Raw genomic sequence first — 25,725 nt, forward strand, 5'->3', positions numbered from 1 at the left:
ACCCACCAAATCCTCAATAGGGTGCCGCACAACCAACACAAGATGAGGATCACACAAGCCACGAGAAATTTACTAGAGTATCTTTTGGCTCTCCGCCGGGGAAAGGTCAAGAACCCCTCACAATCACCACGATCGGAGCCGGAGACAATCACCAACCTCTGCTCGATGATCCTCGTTACTCCAAGCATCTAGGTGGTGGCAACCACCAAGAGTAACAAGCGAATCCCATAGCAAAACACGAACACCAAGTGCCTCTAGATGCAAACACTCAAGCAACGCACTTGGATTCACTCCCAATCTCACAAAGACGATGAATCAATGATGGAGATGAGTGGGAGGACTTTGGCTAAGCTCACAAGGTTGCTATGTCAATGTAAATGGCCAAGAGAGTGAGCTTGAGCTGGCCATAGGGCTTAAATAGAGAGCCTCCATGAATAGAGTCGTTGGCTCTCTACTCATTGAAAAATTAGGGCAACCAGACATGCCGGTCAGATCGACTGGACGTAGGACCCCAGCATCCGGTCGCGCGATGCACGCCACGTGGCCCCTGCTTCAAATGCTGATCATCCGATCTCAATGGTCATCAGTGCACTTAAGTTGTGACCGGACGCTCTACAGTGTAGGATCGGGCATAGGACCCCATCGTCCGGTCACTTCCAGTAAGGTTCCAATCGTGACCGGACGCGTCCGGTCAAGCCCGACCGAACTCGCCCAGCGTCCAGTCACTCATGGTCTTCTCTGTGCGCTGCCACATCAGTAGAACCGGACGTGGAACAGTGTTCAGCCAGAGTCCGATCACCTATGTCCGGTCAAGAGATCAAAGGCGGCCTTCACTGCGCACCATTGACCGGACGCAGGACCCAGTGTTCGGTTACTGCGTGACCAGTGTTCGGTGCACTCTGTGAAACCCTGTCTTTTCTATATAGGGCACCGGTGGCACCGGCGGAGTGTCCGCCCGTAGAGTGGATGTGTGTTAGCAAATTTTCACAAATTTTCACAAATGTGTATCACCTTTTGTGCATGTGTGTTAGCAAATTTTCACAAATGTTTTCAAGGGTGTTAGCACTCCACTAGATCATAAATGCATATGCAATGAGTTTGAGCATCTAGTGGCACTTTAATAACCGCATTTCAATACAAGTTTCACCCCTCTTAATAGTACAGCTATCGATCCTAATTGTGATCACACTCGCTAAGTGTCTCGATCACTAAACAGAAAAGCTCATATCAATTTCACCTTTGCCTTGAGCTTTTTGTTTTTTCTTTCTTCTTCTCCAAGTCCAAGCACTTGATCATCACTATGGTATCACCATCATCATGTCATGATCTTCATTTGCTTCACCACTTGGAGTAGTGCTATCTATCTCATAATCACTTTGATAATCTAGGTTAGCACTTAGGGTTTCATCAATTCACCAAAACCAATCTAGAGCTTTCACCAGTACCCGAGCGCACGAGCGCCGTAGGCATCCCAACCCACGTTCAAGTCTTGGTCAGTTCACAGTCCATGTTTTTTCCTTGAAGAAAGGCAGCGAGCCCTTGGGAACGGTCGAACAGACTTAAGAACTATATGGATTGGCCGCCAAGAATCTAGAGTTGATCACCAGCTGACCCATGTTGGACCCCCATGAATAGGAAGTCGAGGCCCCACTCGGACTAGACCGTTAATAGCTCACCGAGTACCATGATTCGTCCATCGAGGAAAAGTGGAAAACATGGCACGGCTCAGCCCCTCCGTTTTATCGAAAAAACACTTGAGGGAGGATGATCATAAGACGAACTGACCCCTTGACCGAACCCCTGCTATGCGCGTGGGCTCAAGGGAAGTTAGACTCGTAAGGAGACCGAATACGCGATCGCATGACGATGGCGAATCGATCAGATCCTTGGAAGGGATCAGAATCAAGAGAAATCTTTTTTGGCCCCCCAAATCCCGTAGCTACATGTTCCCAAGGAGTCCGATCGCGATAGAAGGGAATAGCAACCCTACCAAGACACCCCGTGGGCTACAAAGGGAGACCAAGGCCCTTAGAGTCATCCCGTCTAAAAAAGCCTCCAAAGGAGTATTCTACTCCTCCGCAGGCTCGGGGGCTACTGTCGGGTATCGATATTAGGGATACCCAGAAGAAGGAAGCTAACGGCCATGAACGATAATTCGCTCAGATGGTCCAAGACGTATTTAAGGTCTCGCCCAACCCCGAGGCGCGGGCCCTGTCTCGCCAGACCCCTCGAGCGCGGGCTCCGTCTCACTAGAACCCTCGGGCGCAGGTTCCGTCTAGCTTGACGAGGATCTATACCGCTTCCAACCACTATGGGTCTAAGAGTACGACCTTAGGGTCAAACTTCTGACACCGGAAGAGAAGCGGGCACGTCTCGACGTGACCCATGGCCGCGATGGACCATACATGGGGGTTCACGTCGCCAACAGTGTCAGGCGTGCCGATGCTGTGCTGCTGAAAGGTCCTTGTTTGGTTTTGGTAATTGAGTCACAACCTAGGTGGACTAATTGTGTTTATGTGAGATACACAGGTGATTAGTCTACAGGTACATGTGTGTGAGCAACATATGCCATGAAGGTGAAAATAGCTTGGAAATGTTGCAAAGCTCACACATGTGATGATGAAGGAGCTTAAATGCACATGAGACATGACATTAAGTCATGTGATCAAGGTGGAGAAGATCAAGACAAGACTTGGCTTGATGGACCGGTTGCAAGCGTGAAGGGCAAGTCGAAGGCTTTGGAGTGATGGACCGCGTGGCGGTGATGCTTGAGAAAGACTTGGCGCCGATGGACGATGGCAACGGTGAAGAGCAAGTAAAGTCAAGATCGATGAACCAATATGATCATGTGATGATATGAAGTGGATCATATCATTGTTGATCGTGTTGGTACATGTGTTGCATCGACATTGGAAGAGATGGAATGGAATGCGCAAGTCAAAGGTATAACCTAGGGCATTTCATTTCACCAGTCATAGGTGTGTAGAGAAGTTTATGACCGGGTTTAGGATAGACGGCCGTACTATCAAGAGGGGCAAACTTGTTTGCATATCGGTCATCTAGTGCCACTCGAGTGATCTAACTTTGCATTGTCGCTAGGATCGAGTGGTGTGGCAAGTTGAGTGGCTAACATCCTTTAGGAAATGATTGTGAAAATGCTAACACACTTACACATGGTGGTGTACACTTGGTGGTGTTGGCACATTTACAAAGGAGGTGGTGTTTGCAGGGTTGAGCTCGGCGGGATTCGGCGCTTTCGGGAAAATGGAATGCCTATTTTCTATTGCGCCGGATGCAAATTCTTGTGGTTGGCTCATTGGAGCAAGGGTGAAGAAGTTAGAAGTGAAAACGAGTTGATCGCGAAGATGCTGGCGTCGGTCAACTGACCGGACGCTGGATCTGAATGCACCGGACGCTGGTAGGCTGCGTCCGGTCAGGCTGACGTATGATGACGCAGAAGCTAGAGTGTGACCGGACGCTGGCTGCGTCCGATCAAGTGTGACCGGACGCGTCCGGTCGAGGTCGGTACCTTACTGGAAACGACCGAACGCTGGGGGTTCAGCGTCCGGTTAGTTGAAGCTGCTGTGTCCAGTCAGGTCAAGTGACCGTTGGAATCGGGACACGTGGCCGTCCGCGGGCGACCGGACGCTGAGGTCCAGTGTCCGGTCAACACGATCGGAGCGTCCGGTCGGCCCGACTGTTGCCCAGTGAAAGGGTAACGGCTAGTTTAGCCCTTGGGGCTATAAATAGAAGTGGCCTTCGGCCATGGCTGGTGTGGAGCACCTCAAGGGACTTAGTGTCTATGCTTGTGAGTGCTTGGGAGCCCTCCATCACACATATACTTGATAGTGATCATTCGATTGTGTGAGTGAGCGATTCTAGTGCGATTGCATTGTGAGGTTGCATCGAGTGGCACTAGGTGATCGAGTTGCAAGCCGGTGGTGCTTGTTACTCTTGGAGGTTGCCACCTCCTAGACGGCTTGGTGGTGGTCTCCGTTGAAGCGCGCAAGAAGCTTGTGCGGCGCTCCGGAGAAGTGCTTGTGAGGAGCATTGTGCTCGCCCCACGAGAGCCGCGAAGAGCAACTCTAGTAAAGCGTGTCATTGAGCTACCCTCACTCAAGGGGTAGGTTCTTGCGGCGCCCGACGTGTGGGCTTAGCGGGTGATGCTAATTAGCCGTCGAACCACCAAGTGAGCGGTCGACACAACGGAGACTAGCGTGTTGGCAAACACGTGAACCTTGGGAGAAAAATCATCGTGTCAACCTTGTTCTTCCCGTTGGTTTGCATCCCCATTACACAAGCTTGCAATTACTTTTATACATATTAAGCTTGTGTAGTTGCTCTTGTAATTAGATAGCTTGTGTAGCTTGCTAATTACCTTCTTGCTTGTGTAGCATAGAAGTAGCTCCCTTGCGAGGCTAATTTGGTTTTGGTAACCTTGTTAGTCACATTGCTTAGTTTGTGTAGCTAAGTATTTGCGCTCTCTAATTAGGCATTGGTTGCCTTGTTATTGAGCATTGCTAGTGAGCTTAGTTAGCTTTGTGCTTTTGCTTACTAGCATGTGTAGGAGCTCCCTTGTTGCTTAAAGTACTAGTGGCATAGGTTTGTGTGACCTTGCTCCTAGAATTGTTTAGGAGAGCTCTAGCTAGCCCGGCACCTTGGTTACATAATTGTTATCTTTGCAAGGTGCTAGTGAACATATATAGTGGGGTATAGCCTTGGCTAGACCGATAGTTTTAATTCCACATTTGTATCGGTTAGCCGACGTGATTAAGTTTTAGAAAAGACTATTCACCCCTCCTCTAGTCGCCATCTCGACCCTTCAGCTGCCTAATCCCCATACGACTTCTGATAGGAGTACCTGTTGTCCACGCCGCTCGCCGAAACGGAGTGGAGCGCCGCAACCGGCTGACGATGCCTGCATATAGCGCCAGTGACGAACAGGCCGCGATATGGAGCCATCCCCGTCATCATCTACTGGACCGGCGGGACCCGCATAACGGAGATGAAGGATGCCGCGACCCTAGAGGCCTTCTTCTCCCTTGCTTTTCTCCTTTTCTCTCTCTTTCTCTCTGTATAACCTGCGCCTTTCCCTTGATCTACAAAAGGGGAAGCAGGATGCCCCAGGGGAGGGGAGAAGCACGAGCACACGGCTGAACGAGCTCAACAAGACTCAACTTCTTTTGATCTTTTCACCAGAGACTTGGGACCTTCTCCCTCTCTCGCCCGTTTGTAATCCCTACTACAAACTAGTTACGGTAACACGAGCAGCAGCAGATTGGACGTTGGGATATTCCGCCCGAACCAGTATAAATCCTTGTGTCCTCCGAACACACCATCCGGGCCAGACATGCAGATACAAATTTTGTAGTCGGTGGTTCGAAATACCGACACTGCTTGAGAAGCGTGCCAACAACAATGATGGGTGTTGCTCTTCTTTTGGGGGTAATTTTGTTCTTTTTGTTTGAATGTTGGTATGCCGCATCAGCAAGAAATGTCCATGTGGCTAGCATGTACCTATGGTACACCACTTAACAAGTTTAGAGACCTAGAAATACATTTTCAAAGTTTGTGGAACTAAGTGACACACCCTTACAAATTTGAGGGCCGCTGATGCATTTAACTCTTAAAATTATTTGTCAGTGTCATGTTATGTGATTCATCTAGACAACATTTTTCATGATTGCTAAACTATAAAGTTATTATATAGTTATAACTCATGCATGCATATAAACTTTGTCTACATGTTGTATGCCTTTCTTTGAGATAAATTTATATATATTCATAGTACTAGAAGTGAGCATTGATAAACATATATGTTTACTTATTCTCTTTTCATAATAGTAGATATTGATAATATATAAGTAAATTTGAGGGTATATTTGTTTTATTTATTTTCTAATGACTGAGGTGGGTAAGATGTATGCCACTTTAATGGGTTATTTAGACTACCTATTATAATAATAAGGATCGGTAATTTAGATGCAAATGTAGGGGGATATTCTAGAGTATCTTTCATAAGATAGAGTTGGATAATTATATTCAAATTTAGGGGGTTTACTTTAGTTGCATATTTATGGTATCTAACCTAGTTTGGATTTGGCCTATAGTGGCGTAAGTGTCTGTTAACGTGAGATTGTAGTCCCACCATGCATGGTTGTTGATGGCTGGTTAGAGAAACAAATAAAGCTTCTAGAGTCTATACCATCAACTCTGGGTTAACCCTTTTACATGAAGCAAACATAAAACTGTAAGCGATTCCACTAAACATGTAGAGTGGATCCAAGCCCTTTTTATTCTAGAGTTCTACAATATTTACATGTTTATTATTATTACTTTAATATGTCTTCTGTAATGGCATAGGTGATAGTTTATATGTAGATTTATGGGGGCACTATATTTTTTATAGTAAATTACACTGTCGGACACTAGACCGTTACACCATTCTCGTCTAGGTCCTCAACTATTTATATAAGTACTACAACCCCGATTCAAAACAACTATGCTAGGGCCCATTGTTGATGTGGTGCTCTAGGGTGGAAGCGATACATGAGTGCACCTAATAATTATATGCGCGGTCTCTAAACTGGTATGTGATTTTCCACATAGGTCCCAAAATATAAAATTATATATCTGGGTTGGATCCTTAATCTATTTAAATGTCATAATCCCGGTCAAAAGAAGCCCATCTAAGCTCATTCGTCGTCGCCTGGCTTTCTAGGAGAGTCTGCGGATACCATCAACTTCTTACCTAGGTGGGAATCACTAAAATTTTATATTATTAGAGCAAGTTTAATAAGCTTTGCTATAAGCCAAGCTAAATCAGCAATAGACTATTACTCCATAATATATATAATAGACAAGTCATACAACAATGCTGTCTCTTCTCCTATTCTAAATATGATTTTTTTTAATTTGTGAGGCCACCAACTCTTCCATTCCCTTCATGATGGAGCACGCGCTAGTGATGGGATGACCCATGACTTGGGCAATAATGCAAGCGCTAGGGGCCACATGTTGAGCCAAGCTGAGTTGTTCTCCTTCTTTCTCTCTCTTCCAACTAGGATTGCTGACATGGGCCTGTTCAGTTGGCTTCTTGACAGTGTTGTGTTGTGCCTTCAGATGGTAATGGCAGCAACCCAAGTGGCTAGCTTTAAGGCCAACCAAACAGGCTCATGTCCTTTTTTTTAAAGGAACAGATAGGAGAGCTATTAGTTATATTAAAAAAGAGAAAAGCCAAAGATGGCCACAATAGTACCGTGGAAAGCGCTTTAGCAGGCCACATCCCCAATGAGCGCGATTATAAGCCAGTGACGTGGTTTTATTGTGCTTACTCTTTGGGATTGCATGAGTAACTGTGAGCCATAGATTGTTGGCCTTATTTATATGAACGTACTACGCATAGTGATATTAGCGTTTTTTCATAGGAGTATTATGAGATTTATATGGATGACAAAGAAAGGAGAAGACTGAGCTTAAGCTAAACAAAAACAATACCCTTTGCCTACTAGAGCTCTTGAGACTGTTTGGTCGGTTGGAGACTGCACACGGATGAATATTACGATGAATGCTAGTGATTCTACGCCTCAAATATGGTTATGGATTATTGCCTCAATTAATCGTGTTTTAATTTATGTAGTATTTGCAAATGTGTATGAAATATGCATCATAATAAAATCTGCTATTATATATAGTAATATATATATATATATATATATATATATATATATATATATATATATATATATATATATATATATATATGCATATTTCCAACAAATATAAGCTTTATTCATCAAGCAGCAGATTGCTGGATACAGATAAAAGGAATAACAATCCAAAGAGTTCTGGGACACTGTCCATGCAAAGGACGAAGCACTTGCACAAAAGAAACACCCAAAAGCGGAAGCTGCTCATCAAACCGGCTACATACGTACGTACTTCGCGTGTTCGCCGATGCACGTACTCACGCAGAGTTAGCTAGCACGCGCTTACGTAGCAGACGATAAGATGCTAGCTGCCTGCACTAAGACAGTAAGACGAATGGCAAGCAAAAGAACACGCCGGCGGCCGGCCGGCATGCTCGCGGCTAGCTTAGAGGCATTTGAATCCGGTGGGCACGGTCTTGCCGCAGTGGTTGAGGATGAGGCTGAGGTCGATGGGCAGGTTGAGGTTGATGCCGAGGATGCTGCCCTTGATGGCGGTGCAGAGGCACAGTGCGGCCTCGAGGTCGACGAGCCCCTCTAGCAGCGGGCAGCACGGCTCCGTGGGCGGCACGCCCACCTTGGCCTTGATCAGGCCCAGAACATTGGCGCACACGCCCAGCTTGAGCGCGTCGCGGGGGCACTTGCCGGACGAGGCCGGCGTCGGGGTCGGCGTCGAAGGGGTCGGCGTGGGGCAGTCTCCACCGCAGGCGCTGGCCATGGCGAACACCACCAGGTTCACGGCCAGGAACAGCGCGACCGAGGCCTTGCCTGCCATTGCTGCACACAGCAGTTGATCACAGGCACAAAGCAGAGTGAGCTTCGAGAGGAGCTAGCTCTTGATGACTCGATTGCTAAGTGCTTGTGATGGTTGGAGACGGTGTTCGGGTGCGGTATTTATAGGTGGCCGCCGGAACGAAGCGCGACGATGATGCGATGATCAACTAGCTAGTTAGCATATGCATGTGAGGTTGAGATGAGGGTGCGGGATGCCGATCTGGATGGGTTCGAACTAGCGAACAAGATTGCTGTAGTGGCGGACGCATGTTCCAGTTTGCAGTTTACGCTACTCTATTTGGGCGATCTTGGCGGACTCGATGTCTTTTTGTAACATGCCATAAGAAGGTCGTGGTGACGATCGATAATGTCGTTGACGATCGGGGAGCGGAGTTCAGCATTCAGAGGAGCTCGATTCGCTGGGAGGGCGAACTACTGTGTGCGTCTTTGAGCCCATGGTTTATATGGGTTGGGCGGGGCCGTTATGACTACTTAAGCACATATAAAGGCCCACTTCTCTGATCTCATTGGAAATTCCATGATGGGCTAAAACCACACCGCTGGCGTGGGCGGCGGGCCGTGAAATCTGGACTACTATGCAGTCGTTCACTCTCCCTCATCATTCGTCAGACTCCCTCATCATTTCTCAGGCCAGTCTGAGTGCTGTTCAGAGTTTTATTTGCCCTTAATAGATTGTTATATATCATTTTTTATGATGTGGAAACGTTTTTAAGAAGAAAAGAACATGTGAGTTTGATGTAGATAAAACTTTCTTGAGTCCATTTTACTCTAGATGATTCATAGAATTAGATTCGTATAAAATAAAAAGGATAAAATTGTACATTGAAAGTGATTCGTCATTGCACTTTAGATTTTTTTTTTAAAAAAACCATTGCATTTTAGATTCTGGGAAACAACAAAACAAGAATGGCCTCAACAAAGAGAGAAGAAGAAAAAAATGATGCATCGTTCCAGGAAACATTCACACTGGATCTTGCGCTAGACTTGCAGTTACTTCGCATCTGCAACCGTGCCCTCACACCACCTTCACATGGCACGAAGCGATCAAATGAGATGACGATATGAAACCCAGCAGGTACATACGTGCAGTTACACCCAGGCGCGCACTCGGACGTTCAGCGAAGCGTGGCAACTCCTCAAAACCTCACCCGCGCGGGGTGCGGGTGCTCAAAGCCACAAGGAAACCGCCGCGCTACTATACTGCTGCATGGGCACTCGACCCTGGCGTTGCGACACCGCTCGTGGCACTTGCGCGAAACCGCAACATCAACAACACGCCCACAAACCGGCGGGCCGCGCCCATGGACATGCCGCCGGCGACGCAGGGACGGCGGGTGAGCGCCGTGGTGGAACGGAATCTCGACGAGCTCTGCGCCTCCCTCGACGACGCGCTGTCGTCCAGGCAGCGGAGCCCCTACGCGGAGAAGCAGCTCCGCGACAAGATCAAGGCGAAGACCGACTTCCTGCGGCCGCTCCTGTCCGCCGAGGCGGAGTGCCACGGCGGGGCGCGCCAGGTGCGCCTGGCCGAGGCCGAGGCGCGCTTCGCCGTCCTCAAGGCCACGTTCGATCAGTGGGCGCAGCGCGCAGTCGTCGCCACACCTGAACCAGTCGAGGAGGAGGAGGAGGAGGAGGTGGAAGAGCCTGAGGAGGAGGAGGCCGACTACTCGGGGTCCTCGCGGTCCACGTGCTCCTGCACCGACTCGTGCCAGGAGGCGACGGAGGGGAACGACGCCAAGCGCGAAGACGTCGTGGAAGCACGCAACGAGGAGGGGGCGTCAGATGTCATCGCCGAGGACAACGACGCCGAGGGCGAGACCGCGGAAACACGAAGGGAGGAGGCGACGGATACCGTTGCCAAGAAGCGGGAGGCCATGGGAATTCGCGAGGAGGTGACGCTGGATGCCATTGCCAAGGAGCGCGACACCGATCGCGAGGCCGCGGCGGAGACGGGGAAGAGGGCCGTCCAGCGGCGTTGGTGGAGGCAGAGTGCTGCTGCCTGGTGCGGTGCAGCCTGCGTTGTCGCGGTGGTCGCGGTCGGGTTGGCGGTGGAGTTGGTCGCGGTGGATCACCGCAATGTCAATGTTTACGTTGTTCCGACGTAAAGAAGACAAAAAAACTAGATCAGGCAAGTTTTTCCTTAATAGTTCTTAACTCTTCGCTGTTCGTGCCGAGGTGCTCTTGTAATGTTCGCTGTTACGCTGTGCCTTAGTACTCTTGTTTTGCTGCAGACATGCAACGTGCTCTTGTAGTGTTGATTCCATTCCATGTATGGCATGTTTAGCTCACTCACAGGCTGTCTATGCTTGCCTGAAGAACATAAGTACTTGGAAATCCTGTTCTATGGCCTATCAGTGATGTATCATGTATGGTTCTCTATATATCTGTTAAATTGACGGGCCTTTGGAAAGTAGTACTGTCGGGAAATCGTGTGCGTTTAAAACAACTCTGAACCGCAGTTTCCTGATGAAACCTTTCTATTTCTAGATACAATAATGTGTGCTATTGAGAGTGAAGCTATACTCAAATATGAATTGAACGAAGAAACAATTTCCATGGAGAGTGCAACGGTGACAGTGGTTGTAGAAACATCCATCTGCCTAAACCTTGATGTCATTCATCAAGTGTCCAATGAACACAGATGACATGAAGACTAACACTACAAACATCAGTGAGAATCCTTCTTGTTGTTGAGATGATCTTGTTTCTTCGAGCAGTTCCTGAAACAAGAATGAGTTCAAATGTTCATGTATCTGTCAGTAAAATACTTGTAGCCAATCCTTACGAAAATTCAGGGCCATAGATTCCATGATATATATAAAAAAACTGCAGTAGTATTATGTTCGTCAGCGTTCAGAAGTTATCAGCTTGCGTCAGGAGATTGCTGTAATATGCAGACATGCATATAGTGTGGGCACCAGAATCAGTGCTAACTGTAAAGCACGTCATTTTCTGTCTGCATACCTGTACAGCATCTCACACAAACTTTTCTAGTTATGAGAAAAAACACATCAGAAACATGTGACCGCGTGGCAAATGAAAATTGAAAATCAAAGATAATCCCACAAGGAATAGTTAACTTTGTTTGACAATAAACTTTAACACTTAAGTTTTCAAACTATTTATCTGAAGGGAAAACCTTACCATTTTGTATTGAAGCTTCAGTTTTTCTTCTACTGCAATTGCACATTCCTTCTTTTCAGCCATCCTTGATTTTACAGAGGTAACCTGAACAAAAACAAACACATACAGTAGAAAACAGAGTGAAATGATGAATTACTTACCTTGGTATTTTTCTGTATTTATTTAAAGGCAGTAAACCATACTGGATTAATTGGCAATACAAGAATCTACGCTATTCAAGTGTACAGTTACTCATTAGGTATTTTGTTTTCATGATCATGCAGAAGAGAGACATTCAACAACATGAGCTGGCACTTAGGAATGTTCAGTCCGGTTAAGGAATGATTTTTTTTACAGTTTTTCTAAGGATCCTGCTGAGTTTTCCTTTTTTCCAGTTTTTCTTGCTGCAGTATCAGTCTAAGTGTTGGGTGTAGCTCAGCTGAGCCTTGTAAAACCTTTTTGTAAATAACTTTTTCTTTACCCTGCTAATATAATTCGGCAAAACTTTCGCCGTCCTTTCTAAAAAAAAAATCATGCAGAAGAGCTGTTTTAGTGTTTTTAGCATTATTTTTTAGCATTAGCTGCGTTACTGTGGGTGTATCATTTCATTAAGAAGAAGAGAATAAATACAAGGGAGAGGGCAGGAACACCCTCACTGCGGACACACGCTAAGGCTTGTTTGGATGCGCATGTATTCATCTTAATCCACATGTGTTGAAGTGGATTAGGGTGAAATTGAACTAAATTCTATTCCATTCCACTTCAACACATGTGGATTGAAGTGGATACACATACATCCAAACAAGGCCTAAGCTTATTTATGGTGATTCTGCTCTTTTTTTCTCTCTCTCTAATAAGGACAGAACTAATAATTGTTCAAGGTAAGTGACCTAATTACTCATTAGGTATCACAGTTATATACTGACAAGTTATATAATGACAAGTGACGATGACACTGTACCAAAATTAGCAAGTACATCTGTGACACTGACAAATTCACAAATGACGGCTATCACCCTGTTCGCTTCATCGTATCAACCATGTTTATCAACCATGATACAGTGTTTTTCTCCCAACAAAACAGCATCAGCCGGCTTATAAGCCACATAAACGATCAAGCGAACATGCCATATACCGAGAAAAGAGTTACCTCAGCACATGAAGGTTCTTCTCCAGATACCCGTATATAAGTAGGTGCCTGCAAAAGAAACAAACTATAGCATTACATAATCCATGTCAGGTTTTCCTTGTACAGTAGCATCAAACATCGGTAGCATTACATACAGCATTAAATACATGTGATCTTTTCTCTTCACAGCCTATGACCTCTGACCGAGGGGATGAATCCTCTTCCTCTTCTTCCTCTGGAACCGGTGATGGAGGACTAGCAGCAATGTACACCACGCGCAGCTTGAACTCCTCAATCACCCTACCTGGTGCTTTAACGAACTGCAAATCACAACATTAATATTTGACGCCGGCAATAAATGGTTACACAATACATGAACTGAACTCCCACAAGAACGTACCAGTTCGGGCAGGAAGTCTTTCATCGTCGCCCCATCCCTCACAACAACACTTTGCACAAGGAACTTGTCCTTGCAGTGGTGATCAGATAGCATCTCCATTGGAGCCTGCATAGTAACTGCGCCAATGCCAACCCTTCATTGCCTATTTGAATCGAATTAACCAATCAATCGACTAATCAAGCACATGCTGCTCAGACAGCACCTGTGAGATTGCACGAGCTCCGGGGAAGAAGTATACCGCAGGCGTGCCTGACAGAGTATTTCCTTGGGTTCGTTGTTTTCACCTACGTATTTGGGCATCGAAGCCAATCATTCTCCCTCCCAATGCACCGCAGCAGCATGAGCTCGGAACAGCAACAAGGACAGAAAATTTCACCTTGAAGGCCACGTACTGGTCGGTCCTGTTCGTCAGCTCCATGCAGCAAGACCGCTGCTTCTTGACCTCATCTTCTCATGGCAACAAAAGCAAGAAGACTATAATCAAGCCAAGACCCAAGAAAAAGCATCACCAAGCAACTAGTTATGAAGAACTTACAGGGAATCTTGAGCTCGGAGGGATAGACCCGAAGCAGAGTACTGCTCATGGCGCTGAACGAAGAACAGGAGAGTAAGTGGACGGCAAAAAGATTCGATCTTCTCCTCCCTTTTCTCGTCAAGAACCAGTGAGCTGGAGAGCGCGATAAGTGGTTGGTGGTGTGGTTCCTGGCTCTGGAAGCAAAGTACACGATGACACACGAACAAAGTGCAGTGATAACCTGGATTTAGTGGAGGCGCAGCTCAGCTGCTGGAACAGTGGAATAATAGGATACGGATTAGGACTTTGGAGTGGGGTTTAGGAACTAGTTTATGAGTCTTTCTAGCTGGTCCTCCATTAGTCTTGTTAGACTGGCTTCGATCAGCGGGATGTGACCTTTTCGTTTTGGGGTTCTTCTTTCACGAATTATTTGTGATATGGTGCTTTTCTAACGAATTTTGTGAGACTAACTGATGACAGTTAGTTGGAGTGAGCTTTTCAATAGTTTGCTCTGTAGCTGCAGCATGAAGTTTAATAGCCTATTTTCTTGGTTTCTTCTCCTTTCTTTAATAAAGCATATCAGGCAGTGGTTGTGCAATCAAGTACTGGTGAGATATCAGCCTCGAAGCTTTTGCATCGAATCCAACTTCTTTCAGAGGAATGCTTTGATCCAGACTGGGCCAACTAAAAGTTGTGCCTTGTTAATATAAATGAATTTTACCCATTGCCATGCAAATGAGGCTTTTGCTAAAAAGAGATGGGTCTTTCGACTTGAAGATGAACAAAAGGATCTCAAGTTCATCAGATGTGTATCACATCTGGAGCTCAAAATGGAGAGTTGCGCGCGACGAACCTGCTCTAGAAGTAACTCCCATCGCTCGTGAAGTCGCAGCTTTGCACAAACAGGATGTTGCCGACCACTTGCCATGTCCGCGGTAGCATCGGCACGACGGCACGCCGTTAGCATCCTGACAGGGAGGGTACTGAGAGCCAAGGCACCGCGGAGACGCCGAGGGCCATGAGCGGGCGGGGACACCGGCCAGGAGGGAGAGGAACCCTTTCGAGGCGGCCGCCGGGGCCGGCGACTCGGAGCCGGTGACAGTAGTGGGATCGCATCCGCGCATCTGGCGGCACCGCCGGCACATCGTGTGGTGGCGTGCGGTATCTCTGCCGGGCCTCGGCGGACCATTGGATTTGGTTCTGAGATGGGCCTGCGAACCCAAAAACTCACACTGTGAAAGAGTCACGGTCCCGCCGATCACACAGCCCATCTGGAAAAACGAAACCCCAGCTTGACCTGGCCCAGCCTCTCAGCCAACGCACTCCAGCTTCGTTCATGCCGGCCTGGTTGTGCATTCGCTGTGACAGACAGGCCCAACCCAGCCGCCTAATCATTAGTCCCATCGTGATTACGCAAATTCAACTGGTGCACGTGACTCACAATTATTAGCGGAAGCGCTCAGGCACAACCACCGTTCTACGCCGCCTAAATTATACACGGTGGTGAGCTGCTGACGGCTCACGCTCAGGCTCGGCTCTGCTGTGCTGTGCTGCTCAACCCGGTTAGGTCAGCTGGCCACTTGCCGTCTGGCCGTCTGATCGCTGGAAGCACCGCGTTCCTCGGGGTCTCGCGTCTTCATCTACTGCTCTTCCACTTCCAACCCTTTTCCCATTCCCGTTGATGCGAGCGAGACAGATCAAAAGGAGATCGAGGGGAAAGAAAGAAAAAAAAATCCACCGCTCCCGAGGCACGGCGGCGGCGAGCGTGAGACACCTCCGGCGGCTGCACAGAGCCGTCGAGGCGTCGACCGAGCTCCGGCCGCCCGCGGATGCTCCGGGGCCCGGCGCGGTAAGGCCCAGGGGTTCACGCTCGTACCCAGATCTCAGGGTGGTTGTGCGAAGTGGGGTTCGTTCGGTCCCTGCCTCCCTGGTGGGGATGGGGTGGTCCGCGGGGCTGTGGTGGCTCGTGGCGGCGGTGTGGGTGGCGGCGGCGGCGGCGGCGGAGGGTGAGGTCGCGGTCGGGGCGGCGCCGAGGCGGCACGCGTACGCGTCGATGATGTACATGGGCACGCCACGGGACTACGAGTTCTACGTCGCCACGCGCGTCATGATGCGCTCCCTGCGCCGGCTCAGTGCCGACGCCGACCGCGTCGTGATCGCGTCCCTCGACGTCCCGCCGCTCTGGGTCCAGGCGCTGTAAGCTCTCCCACCTCCTCCCGTCTTGCTCTTTGGCTCTTTGCGCACGCGCGCCACTCGGCTCCCGGGTGGTGGCGCTTAATTGGATCGCTGGGCGTTCGGTAACGGACGCCCATGCCGTTGTTTGATGCGTACTTTGCTGCGTTCCGATCAGTTTTGAAGTGCTCGGGGTTTGACTTGATGCCTGCTTAGTTCCTTGAAGCAAAATTCGTGGTTATTTTCATGTTCGGTTGGGTCAAGTTCACGCCCGCGCCGAACTTTGGTCCTTTTGGTTGTCTGGCTCAACACCTTCGACGCGAATTAATGGTTATTTTGATAGGTTGATGTTCCATGGTATGATTATAAATTGTCTCCTTCCTTGTTCAGTTCAAGTTTCATTGTATTCGTTACATTTCCTTAAACATGAGGACCATAAGGTGCTCCAGCCGTATTTGAAGTGATTCCTCTCTTTCATGGATCAAACCGTCCTGCACTTCTGTCCCGTGCTATCTGAACTTCTCGGACTAGCCGATACTTGTTACTGTTCCATCTTGTTACTTTGGGTGAAAGTGCGAGATGACTGTGTTCGTGCTCTGGCTGCATCTTTGGAAATGACCTCAGAATTCAACGGTCTCTGAGTGCATAGGTCCCTTTCATGTTGACTTTAGTAGTAAGGCCATGAAGTTTGTTGACGTGAGTACATGTGAGATATTTGTTGATAAGCTACGAGATTCGAGCTGGCGAATTTCCAGTCCTGGCCTTTGAATTTCATCAATTGCAAATTTGCAACTGTGTTATTATATAAAAAATGATGTCTGCAATGGGCTACTGACTTGCCTATCTACAATGTTTACTGAACTGTTGTGATATTTGCCCTGCTGATTTCCACTGCCTCACGTTCTAGTAAGTAGTTAGCTGATGCGGACTGTGACTATAACAATATATCAGTTGGACTAGTATGTAAAATATGTCATTGTCCAAACAGCCACATGTGGATGTCGACTGGAGCTTATTTTTCATTGCTAAATATTTGTCTGTGCTGTGACTTATGACCCTGTCAGTTATTTTCAACAACTTATACCTTGAGTGGATGGTGTTTTTTTTTTTGGAATTTGTCTTTTTTTGGGGGTATACTAGTGGTCCAACGTTTCTCTTTGTTTGTTAGAATATTAAATCTTCAACTGTTTCTATATTGAGAAATTTTTTAATTGTGAACTTTAAAGGACAGAAACTTAATTGCACTTTGCACATAATAAATGGATAAAACTTTACTGCTTTTCTGTATTACAAAACATGAACACAAGTTGAGGTTATTATACCTTGGTGTGGGCATCAAGAAATAGCACTATAGCAGTACTGTATTTTATTGTTGGCACTAAAAAAGTGCTGCTAATCATGAATGGACAATAGTGGTTGTATAGAGTGAAACAAAAGATTAGGTAAAGGACATCAATATTTGTCTCTGTGAAGTAGCAAATATGAATGTTGATGCCATCATGCCAATTTATCCTGTGACGCTGTTCTTTGAAACCATGCATGGAGCATCCCTTTTTATTTTCTGATGTGATGCTTTTTTGCTAGGTTTTGCTCAATTTGTACTCCTATTTTAAGCATTGAACATACACTTACAGTGGCAATATATATTTAGGATGAAATGTTTTTCTTTTCCTGCAGAATTGGACTTGTTTACTTCAGTAACATGTTCTTTCTTACAATTTTTGCCTCTGTTAGTAATATATATGCATTGAAACTCTTTCTTTAGGAAAGATGATGGCGTAAAGGTGGTCTCTGTGGAGAATTTGAAAAATCCTTACGAGAAACAAGAAAATTTCAACATGCGATTCAAGTTGACTCTAAACAAGCTGTATGCATGGAGCTTGGTTTCGTATGAGCGAGTTGTTATGCTTGACTCTGACAACATTTTCCTCCAAAATACTGATGAGTTATTTCAGTGTGGTCAGTTCTGTGCTGTCTTCATCAATCCCTGTATCTTCCATACAGGTCTCTTTGTGCTTCAGGTAGGGCTACTTACTTTGCAGGCATTCCATTTTCTGCAAAAAATTTAACTCTTGCAGATCAGAAAATATGTTATTTCTGTCTTTGAAATGGTTATAAACAAACCTACATTGCATCTAGCGACATTCTTTGATGTCCATTACTTCAGCATAGTGGAAATCTAACTGCCTTTTGATAATTGATTCTTTGTTATTCCTTGTTTAGTAATGAAAAGTTTATCTTGTTCACTACTTCAGGAATTCATTGCATTTTTTACCTGAATTCTATTAGCCTTCCTCTGGAATTTGGTGTAATTTTCGTTTTTACCTTTCAACTCGATGTCCTCAGCAACACTCTTTTTTTTTTGTTTCCAGCCCTCAATGGACGTTTTTAAGAACATGCTACATGAGCTAGCGGTTGGACGTGAAAACCCAGATGGTGCAGACCAAGGCTTCCTTGCTAGTTATTTTCCAGACTTGCTTGATCAGCCAATGTTCCATCCACCAGCTAATGGTACAAAACTTCAGGGTACTTATCGCCTCCCTCTAGGCTACCAGATGGATGCGTCTTACTATTGTGAGTGCTTGTAGCAGTATGATTATTCCACATTCTCAAACATTCTGTTGGTCCAGACTAACAAACTAGACTTTCAGATCTGAAGCTTCGCTGGAGTATTCCATGTGGACCGAACAGTGTGATTACATTTCCGAGTGCTCCATGGTTTAAGCCATGGTACTGGTGGTCTTGGCCAGTTTTACCTTTGGGGCTCTCTTGGCATGAACAACGTCGTGAAACCCTAGGGTGAGTGTATTTTACTTTCCATTTTGTGATGCTTATTTCTATTGCATGCTCAAATTCCAACCTTAGTGACATTCTACAGAACCAGATAAGGATGTCCACATTAATATATCCTGACGTGGTTGGTAACATGTCACGAAGAAATGCATTCTGTCTTCTTTACAATAAAGATGCATAGGGGGGAAAAGCATTACCATGCCTTTTTGTCTTTTAAGGATAAAGTTACATAAGGCAAGAAGTTGTCATGTTTCTTTTTTTATCGTTGGTAATATAAAGTTCCACAAAGTAGGGGATTCTATTAATTAAGGGTATAATATTACTCCTAAGTTGGGGGGTAGGGGGAGGTCATACTGGTTAAAGATGCTGATTTTTAGTTTCTGAAATGAAGAACATATGTTTCGTTATAATATGTTAATGTTATGCAAAACAGGTATTCATCGGAGATACCAGTAGTATTAATTCAGGCTGTACTGTACATTGGAGTCATAGCAGTGACCCGACTGGCGCGGCCTAGCTTGTCCAAGATATGCTACAACCGAAGAATGGAGAAAAACACAATGTTCTTGCTCTCCCTTCTGAGAGTAGTGGCAGCTTGGTCCATACTTGCTGCCTACACCATACCCTTCTTCATCATCCCAAGGACCGTGCATCCACTGCTTGGCTGGCCTCTCTACTTGCTCGGTTCTTTCTCTCTTTCTTCCATTGTGATTAACGTTTTCCTCCTCCACCCGATGACCGTCCTCACAACATGGTTTGGATTCATCGGCGCGCTATTGGTAATGGCCTTCCCTTGGTATCTAAATGGTGTTGTCAGGGCACTGGCAGTGTTTGTGTATGCGTTCTGCTGCGCGCCCTTGATCTGGACATCTTTGGTCAAGACAATGAGCTCCTTGCATGTCCTGATTGAGAGGGATGCATTCAGGCTCGGAGAACTTAACCAGAACGCCGAGTTCACAAAGCTATACTGAGGTGGGCAACGGCAGATGCATATGATTGATTGATCACTTCTGTTGCTCAGTTTGAACAGCTAATCTCCATTCACGTTGGCAAATTCTGATGGCCAATTCAATTGTACAAGTAAATCTGCAGCCTGGGAGCAAGAGTTGTTGTACCTTCTGAACTATCTGGAAACCTCTAGAACCCATGATTGTTGTTGTCTTAGACATGTAGGTGACATATACAGGGGAAAGGAGGGGTAGAATTGGTGCGGAACTGAAGAGGAACGGACCGGGGTCAGTTTTTAGTTATTTTGATTTATTGTTCCTCTGAAAAGCCAAGGCATTTTTGGCTTTGTTTGTAATTGATATGATCAGTTCCATCACCAATGAAGAAAAGGGTTGAAAGTTCAAACAGTGTGCTGTTAGAAACAGTACTTTGTTTTTGCCGTGGTATAACTGAACAGTTTTTCTTTTTTTATAATTGCTTCTCCTGAACGTTGGGGTTCAATTGACGTGTCGCTGCAAGTGTGAACCTTCCATTTACCAAGAGATACGGACACACTCACGGTCACGGGGAGGCGAGGCGACGCGGCAAACTACAACTACTACAGTACAAAGCACAGAAAAGCACGCGTTTCGCGAGCATGGCTGCGCTGGACTCATCACCCGTACTGGTGTGTCACACAGTCAAGTTAATTCAGTGCCACTGCTACACTAAATGCTACTCCCTCCCATTCTAAAAATCAGAATAATACTAAGTTAAACAATTTGAAGTTTAACGAAAATTTTATAAAAACAAATTAATCTATACCTAATAATAAAGAGACAAAATTTTCCTCCACCGATTTTTTTTTGTCCGGCCATCCCTTACCTTACTTTTGTGAACGTGGAAAACCACGTATAACCCTTCCCTTTATATAACTAGGAATCCTAATTTAATTAAATCTCTCCAATTTCGGGTGAATAGGAATCTTAATCCAAATACAAAAATATAAGAATAGAAATCTAATAAAGAGGAAAGAAGGGTATAATTTCTTTGTTTAGTTTCTTTTCTGTTCTTTTTTCATTTTTTTCTGGTTTGTCCGTTTTTACTTGCTCTGAGTTCATTTGGACGATTTTCATTTGGCTCCAAATATGTTCTGATTTTTCCCGTGGTTATTTTCTAGAGTACATTCTAATATTTGTCGTGATTGTTTTCTACTTGGCTTCAAGTATGCTCAGATTTTTTTTCTCGTGGATGTTTTTGACACTAGCTCGACTTCTTTGATTTTGTTTTCATTGTTTTCTCCACTTGTTTTTTTCGTGTTCTAAAAAATATAATAAGAGTAAAAACAAACAATATATAAGAGATCATATCCATTTTAATCTTTGACTCCTTAAGAAACAAAGATTTTTACCACTAAGTTAATTTAATTTTTGACTCGAACTCATGACCTATGCTATAACTCACTATGTATTGGATTCCGTTGCAACGCACGGTGTAGAGTCGAGATGGCGGACTAGAGGGGGTGAATGGTCCTTTCTAAAATTAATCGCGTCGGCTAACCAAAACTAGTGCGGAATTAAAACTATCGGTCTATCCAAGACTACACCCCTCTATTTATGTTCTCTAACACCTTCCAAAGATACTAATTAAGCAACAAAGGTGCCGGGCTAGCTAGAGCTCACCTAACTAATTCTAGGAGCAAGGTCACACAAACCTATGCCACTAGTACTTCGAGCAATGAGGGAGCTCCTACACATGCTAGTAAGCAAGAGCACAAAGCCAACTAAGCTCACTAGCAAAGCTCAACAACAAGGCAACAAATGCCAAATTAGAGAGCACAAATACTTAGCTACACAAACTAAGCAAAGTGACTAACAAGGTTACATAAACCAAATTAGTCACGCAAGGGAGCTACTTCTATGCTACACAAGCAAAAAGGTAACTAGTGAGTTATACAAGCAAACTAATTACAAGAGCAACTGCACAAGCACAATGTATATAAAAGTAATCACAAGCTTATGCAAAGGGATTGCAAACCAACGGGAAGAACAAGGTTGACACAGTGATTTTCTCCTGAGGTTCACGTGCTTGCCAACACGCTATGTTCTCGTTGTGCCGACCGCTCACTTGGTGGTTCGGCGGCTAATTGGCATCACCCGCCAAGACCGCACGTCGGGCACCGCAAGAACCTACCCCAAAAGTGAGGGTAGCTCAATGACATGCTTTACTAGAGTTGCTCTTCACGGCTCCCATGGGGCGAGCACAATGAATCACCAACAACTTAAATTATAGCACTCAATTATTATGGCATTGGGTTTGGATGTGCACTAAACTTCATATCTTGACTCAACATATGATGATCAATATGAAATCAATTGAATCAAGTCTCTAATGCCAATGGTACCTATAATCAACCATCCACTTTTTGATGGTACCCAAACAATTTTGGATCCTCTCAAGTTAGGAGCAACATACTTAGGCAACGCCTTAGTATGAGTAGCGGGATGTTTTGCAATAGCAATCATAGAGGTACCATTACCATCCTTTCTAAGCACATCATTATCAATAATTGAAATAGGCTTAGAAATATTACCTAGAGGACATGAATGTGCCATGTGTCCCATTTTCCAGCATGAGTAGCACTTTCTCTTTGATTGAGCCTTCTCTTCCTTGCTCATGTGGTGCTTCTTGTTGCCTTGCCTCTTATGGATTGCTTGAGCCTTCTTATCAAGCTTGGTAGGACACTTAGAGACAAAGTGTCCCGTACTTCCACACTTGAAGCACTTGATGTGAGCATAATCTTTCTCCATTTTCTCTTCTTTGTTCTTGCTCATTTGCTTTGCCTCTTGATTCATCCTTGGACGCATTGCTCTCTCTCTCTTGCTTTTCTACCCCTTCTAGTTTTCTTCTTCTTTGTCACCAAATCACTATCATCATGGTTGATCTTGATTTGCTTTTGGGGTGTCTTTTCTTGCTTAACTTGTGGCTTTGGTTGAGGCTCTTCCAGTTACTTCACCAATTGCTTGGTTGGGCACATTGAGCTAAGATGACCCCAAGTGCGACACTTGAAGCACTTCACATACTTGAGCCTATCTTCTTCTTTTATCTTATTGAGCTTCTCGATGTTAGGGCAACCATTTGCAAGGTGTCCCGCTTCATGACACCAGTAGCACATGGTATGAGAGAGCTTTCTTTGTTGTAGTTTCTTTATCTTTCTTTCTCTGTTTCTTTTGCCCTTTGTCATCTCCTTCTTGAAGCCAAGACCACATTTGTCACCATAGTTTCTTTGAGTCTTTAACATGTGCTCAAAGGTGACTTTTGAGTTATAGCACCTCTCTAACTTATTGCTCAAATTCTTCACTTCATTTTTGAGCTCATTGTTCTCCTTCAAAAGGTTAGTCTCACAAGACATAGAAGTAGAACAAGCATCTATATGTGAAGAGATGGCATATCTAATAAATCATCACAAGAGGTGGATACATGCTTCTTGTCTACATCACAAGGGTTAGCAACAATATATGATTGATCAATTGACCCATGTGATGAGCTCTCACTAGTTTTAGATTTTTCATTTGAAAGTTTTTTAGTGAGAAAAGCATGGTCTTGTACCAAGTTATCATGAGCAACACTAAGTTCCTCATGAGCCAATTTTAGCTCCTCACGTGAATACGTAGTAACATAAAGTAGATGCTTTTATTGTTCACATGTGTTCTTTAGAAAAGAGTTATCATTTTTTAATTTCTCGGTTTTAGCCATCTCTTTTTCTAAAGCTTTGATCATGCAACCATATCTATCTAGAAGCTCCTCATATGAATCAAGATCAATCACATTTGCATTAGATACCTTAGTGTCACCTTGTGACATGAAGCAATGTGATGTAGTTAGAGAGCTTGAAGAAACATCACTCTCATAGCCCAAGCATGATCCATCATTATCACCATCAAGTGTGCATGGAGTAGCATCATCATTGGCATCACTTGTAGCATCATCATCAATCTTGTCAAGTGATCTTGTGGTATGATCATCATTATCATCACCACTTGACCATGAGGTGGAGCAATCTTCCAAAATCACCAAGTCATGGTCATGCTCAACACACTCATGTGCCTCCTTCTTGGGCTCATCATCATCATCGGAGACCGTCCCATACTTATCATTGAGATAACTCCAAATCTCATGAGCGGTCTTCATGTCAATGATCTCTCCAAATATGCTATCATCCAAAGATCTATACATAATGTCAATTGCTTGGGTGTCGAGATCTAGGCATTTCTCCTGTGCTTGAGTTAGATTATTTTTATCCAACACATGAGAAAAGCCAACATCTACCATCCACCAAATTTGAGGGCAAATAAACTTAAAATTGCATATCATCCCATTTTTCCACCGTGCAAAGTGTGTGCCATCAAAAATATGTGGACAATTAACATCTAGCCCATAAGTCGCCATCCTCTCGGATCGGTGAAGACCACAAATGAGGGACCTAGCTCTGATACCACTTGTAGGGTCAAGATGGCAGACTAGAGGGGGAGGGTGAATAGTCCTTTCTAAAATTAATCGTGTCGGCTAACTGAAACTAGTGCGGAATTAAAACTATCGGTCTAGCCAATACTACACCCCTCTATTTATGTTCTCTAACACCTTCCAAAGATATTAATTAAGCAACAAAGGTGCCGAGCTAGCTAGAGCTCACCTAACTAATTCTAGGAGCAAAGTCACACAAACCTATGTCACTAGTACTTCGAGCAATGAGGGAGCTCCTACATATGCTAGTAAGCAAGAGCACAAAGCCAACTAAGCTCACTAGCAAAGCTCAACAATAAGGCAACAAAAGCCAAATTAGAGAGCACAAATACTTAGCTACACAAACTAAGCAAAGTGACTAACAAGGTTACACAAAACCAAATTAGTCATGCAAGGAAGCTACTTCTATGCTACATAAGCAAAAAGGTAACTAGTGAGCTATACAAGCAAACTAATTACAAGAGCAACTACACAAGCACAATGTATATAAAAGTAATCACAAGCTTGTGCAAAGGGATTGCAAACCAACGGAAAGAACAAGGTTGACACGGTGATTTTCTCTCGAGGTTCACGTGCTTGCCAACACGCTATGTGCTCGTTGTGCCGATCGCTCACTTGGTGGTTCGGCGGCTAATTGGCATCACCCGCCAAGACCGCACGTCGGGCACCGCAAGAACCTACCCCAAAAGTGAGGGTAGCTCAATGACACGCTTTACTAGAGTTGCTCTTCGCGGCTCCCGCGGGGCGAGCACAATGCCCCTCACAAAGCTCTTCTCCAGAGCACCGCACAAGCTTCTTGCGGGCTTCGACGGAGACCACCACTAAGCCATCTAGGAGGTGGCAACCTCCAAGAGTAACAAGCACCACCGGCTTGCAACTCGATCACCTAGTGCCACTCGATGCAACCTCACGATGCAATCGCACTAGAATCGCTCTCTCACACAATCGGATGATCACTATCAAGCATATGTGAGATGGAGGGCTCCCAAGCACTCTCAAGCATGGACACAAAGTCCCCTGAGGTGCTCCGCACCAGCCATGGCCGAGACCACCTTCTATTTATAGCCCCACGAGCTAAACTAGCCGTTACCCCTTCACAGGGCAAATATCGGGTTGACCGGACGCGCTGGTCAGATCGACCGAACGCAGGACCTTAGCATCCGGTCAATGGATGGCTGCCACGTCATCCCTGCCTTCAAATACAGAGCGCCTAATCTCAACGGTTAAGTTGCGACCGGACACAACACAGTGTATGACCGGACGTAGGACCCCAGCGTCCGGTCACTTCCAGTCAGGTTCCACTCGTGACCGGACGCGTCCGGTCGGTCACGATCAAACGCAGCATCAGCGTCTGGTCCTTCTCCAACTTCTCTACGCCGCCTACATCACCGTACATCAGCCTGACCGGACACACCCTACCAGCTTCCGGTCCATTCTGTGAGATCCTGTCTTTTCTGTATAGGGCACCGGTGGCACCGTCGGACTGTCCGCACTCTACGGATGGACACTCCGCTGGTGGAGCTTTGAACCTTTCTCGCCTCCGTTCCATCGCCGAGTTGATCCACATCAACTCCAACTTTATCTCCTTTATAAATGTGCCAACACCACCAAGTGTACACCACCATGTGCATGTGTGTTAGCATTT

The 25,725-nt window shown here is 45.5% G+C and overlaps 4 protein-coding genes across 5 annotated transcripts; 2 read left to right on the top strand and 2 right to left on the bottom strand.

Annotated features, from left to right (window-relative positions):
• Positions 1-7,778: 7,778 nt before the first annotated feature.
• LOC136491195 (14 kDa proline-rich protein DC2.15-like) lies at positions 7,779-8,583 on the bottom strand. Its single transcript, XM_066487435.1, has one exon. It carries the CDS (start codon positions 8,479-8,481, stop codon positions 8,095-8,097), a length of 387 nt encoding a protein of 128 aa, XP_066343532.1. The 5' UTR covers positions 8,482-8,583; the 3' UTR covers positions 7,779-8,094.
• Positions 8,584-9,341: 758 nt separating this feature from the next.
• On the top strand, positions 9,342-10,612 carry LOC136491193 (uncharacterized). Its single transcript, XM_066487432.1, has one exon. It carries the CDS (start codon positions 9,563-9,565, stop codon positions 10,601-10,603), a length of 1,041 nt encoding a protein of 346 aa, XP_066343529.1. The 5' UTR covers positions 9,342-9,562; the 3' UTR covers positions 10,604-10,612.
• Positions 10,613-11,080: 468 nt separating this feature from the next.
• Positions 11,081-14,853, bottom strand: LOC136491194 (vesicle-associated protein 1-3-like). 2 transcript variants are annotated; one of them, XM_066487433.1, is made up of 9 exons: positions 14,518-14,853; positions 13,686-13,858; positions 13,527-13,597; positions 13,353-13,434; positions 13,151-13,266; positions 12,906-13,070; positions 12,772-12,819; positions 11,643-11,726; positions 11,081-11,218 (listed from the first exon to the last, which is right to left on the bottom strand). In XM_066487433.1, the coding sequence occupies exons 2-9, from the start codon at positions 13,732-13,734 to the stop codon at positions 11,099-11,101; spliced, it is 735 nt and encodes a 244-aa protein (XP_066343530.1). In that variant the 5' UTR covers positions 13,735-13,858; positions 14,518-14,853; the 3' UTR covers positions 11,081-11,098. The 2 variants fall into 2 exon arrangements, with proteins under 2 accessions (XP_066343530.1, XP_066343531.1); XM_066487434.1 differs by having other exon boundaries at positions 13,686-13,934.
• Positions 14,854-15,170: 317 nt separating this feature from the next.
• On the top strand, positions 15,171-19,984 carry LOC136491192 (putative glucuronosyltransferase PGSIP8). Its single transcript, XM_066487431.1, has 5 exons — positions 15,171-15,860; positions 17,602-17,857; positions 18,209-18,410; positions 18,488-18,635; positions 19,063-19,984. Exons 1-5 carry the CDS (start codon positions 15,346-15,348, stop codon positions 19,598-19,600), a joined length of 1,659 nt encoding a protein of 552 aa, XP_066343528.1. The 5' UTR covers positions 15,171-15,345; the 3' UTR covers positions 19,601-19,984.
• The last annotated feature ends 5,741 nt before the right edge of the window (positions 19,985-25,725 follow it).

This window comes from Miscanthus floridulus, chromosome 11, assembly GCF_019320115.1.
Source record: "Miscanthus floridulus cultivar M001 chromosome 11, ASM1932011v1, whole genome shotgun sequence".
Classification (NCBI taxonomy): domain Eukaryota; kingdom Viridiplantae; phylum Streptophyta; class Magnoliopsida; order Poales; family Poaceae; genus Miscanthus; species Miscanthus floridulus.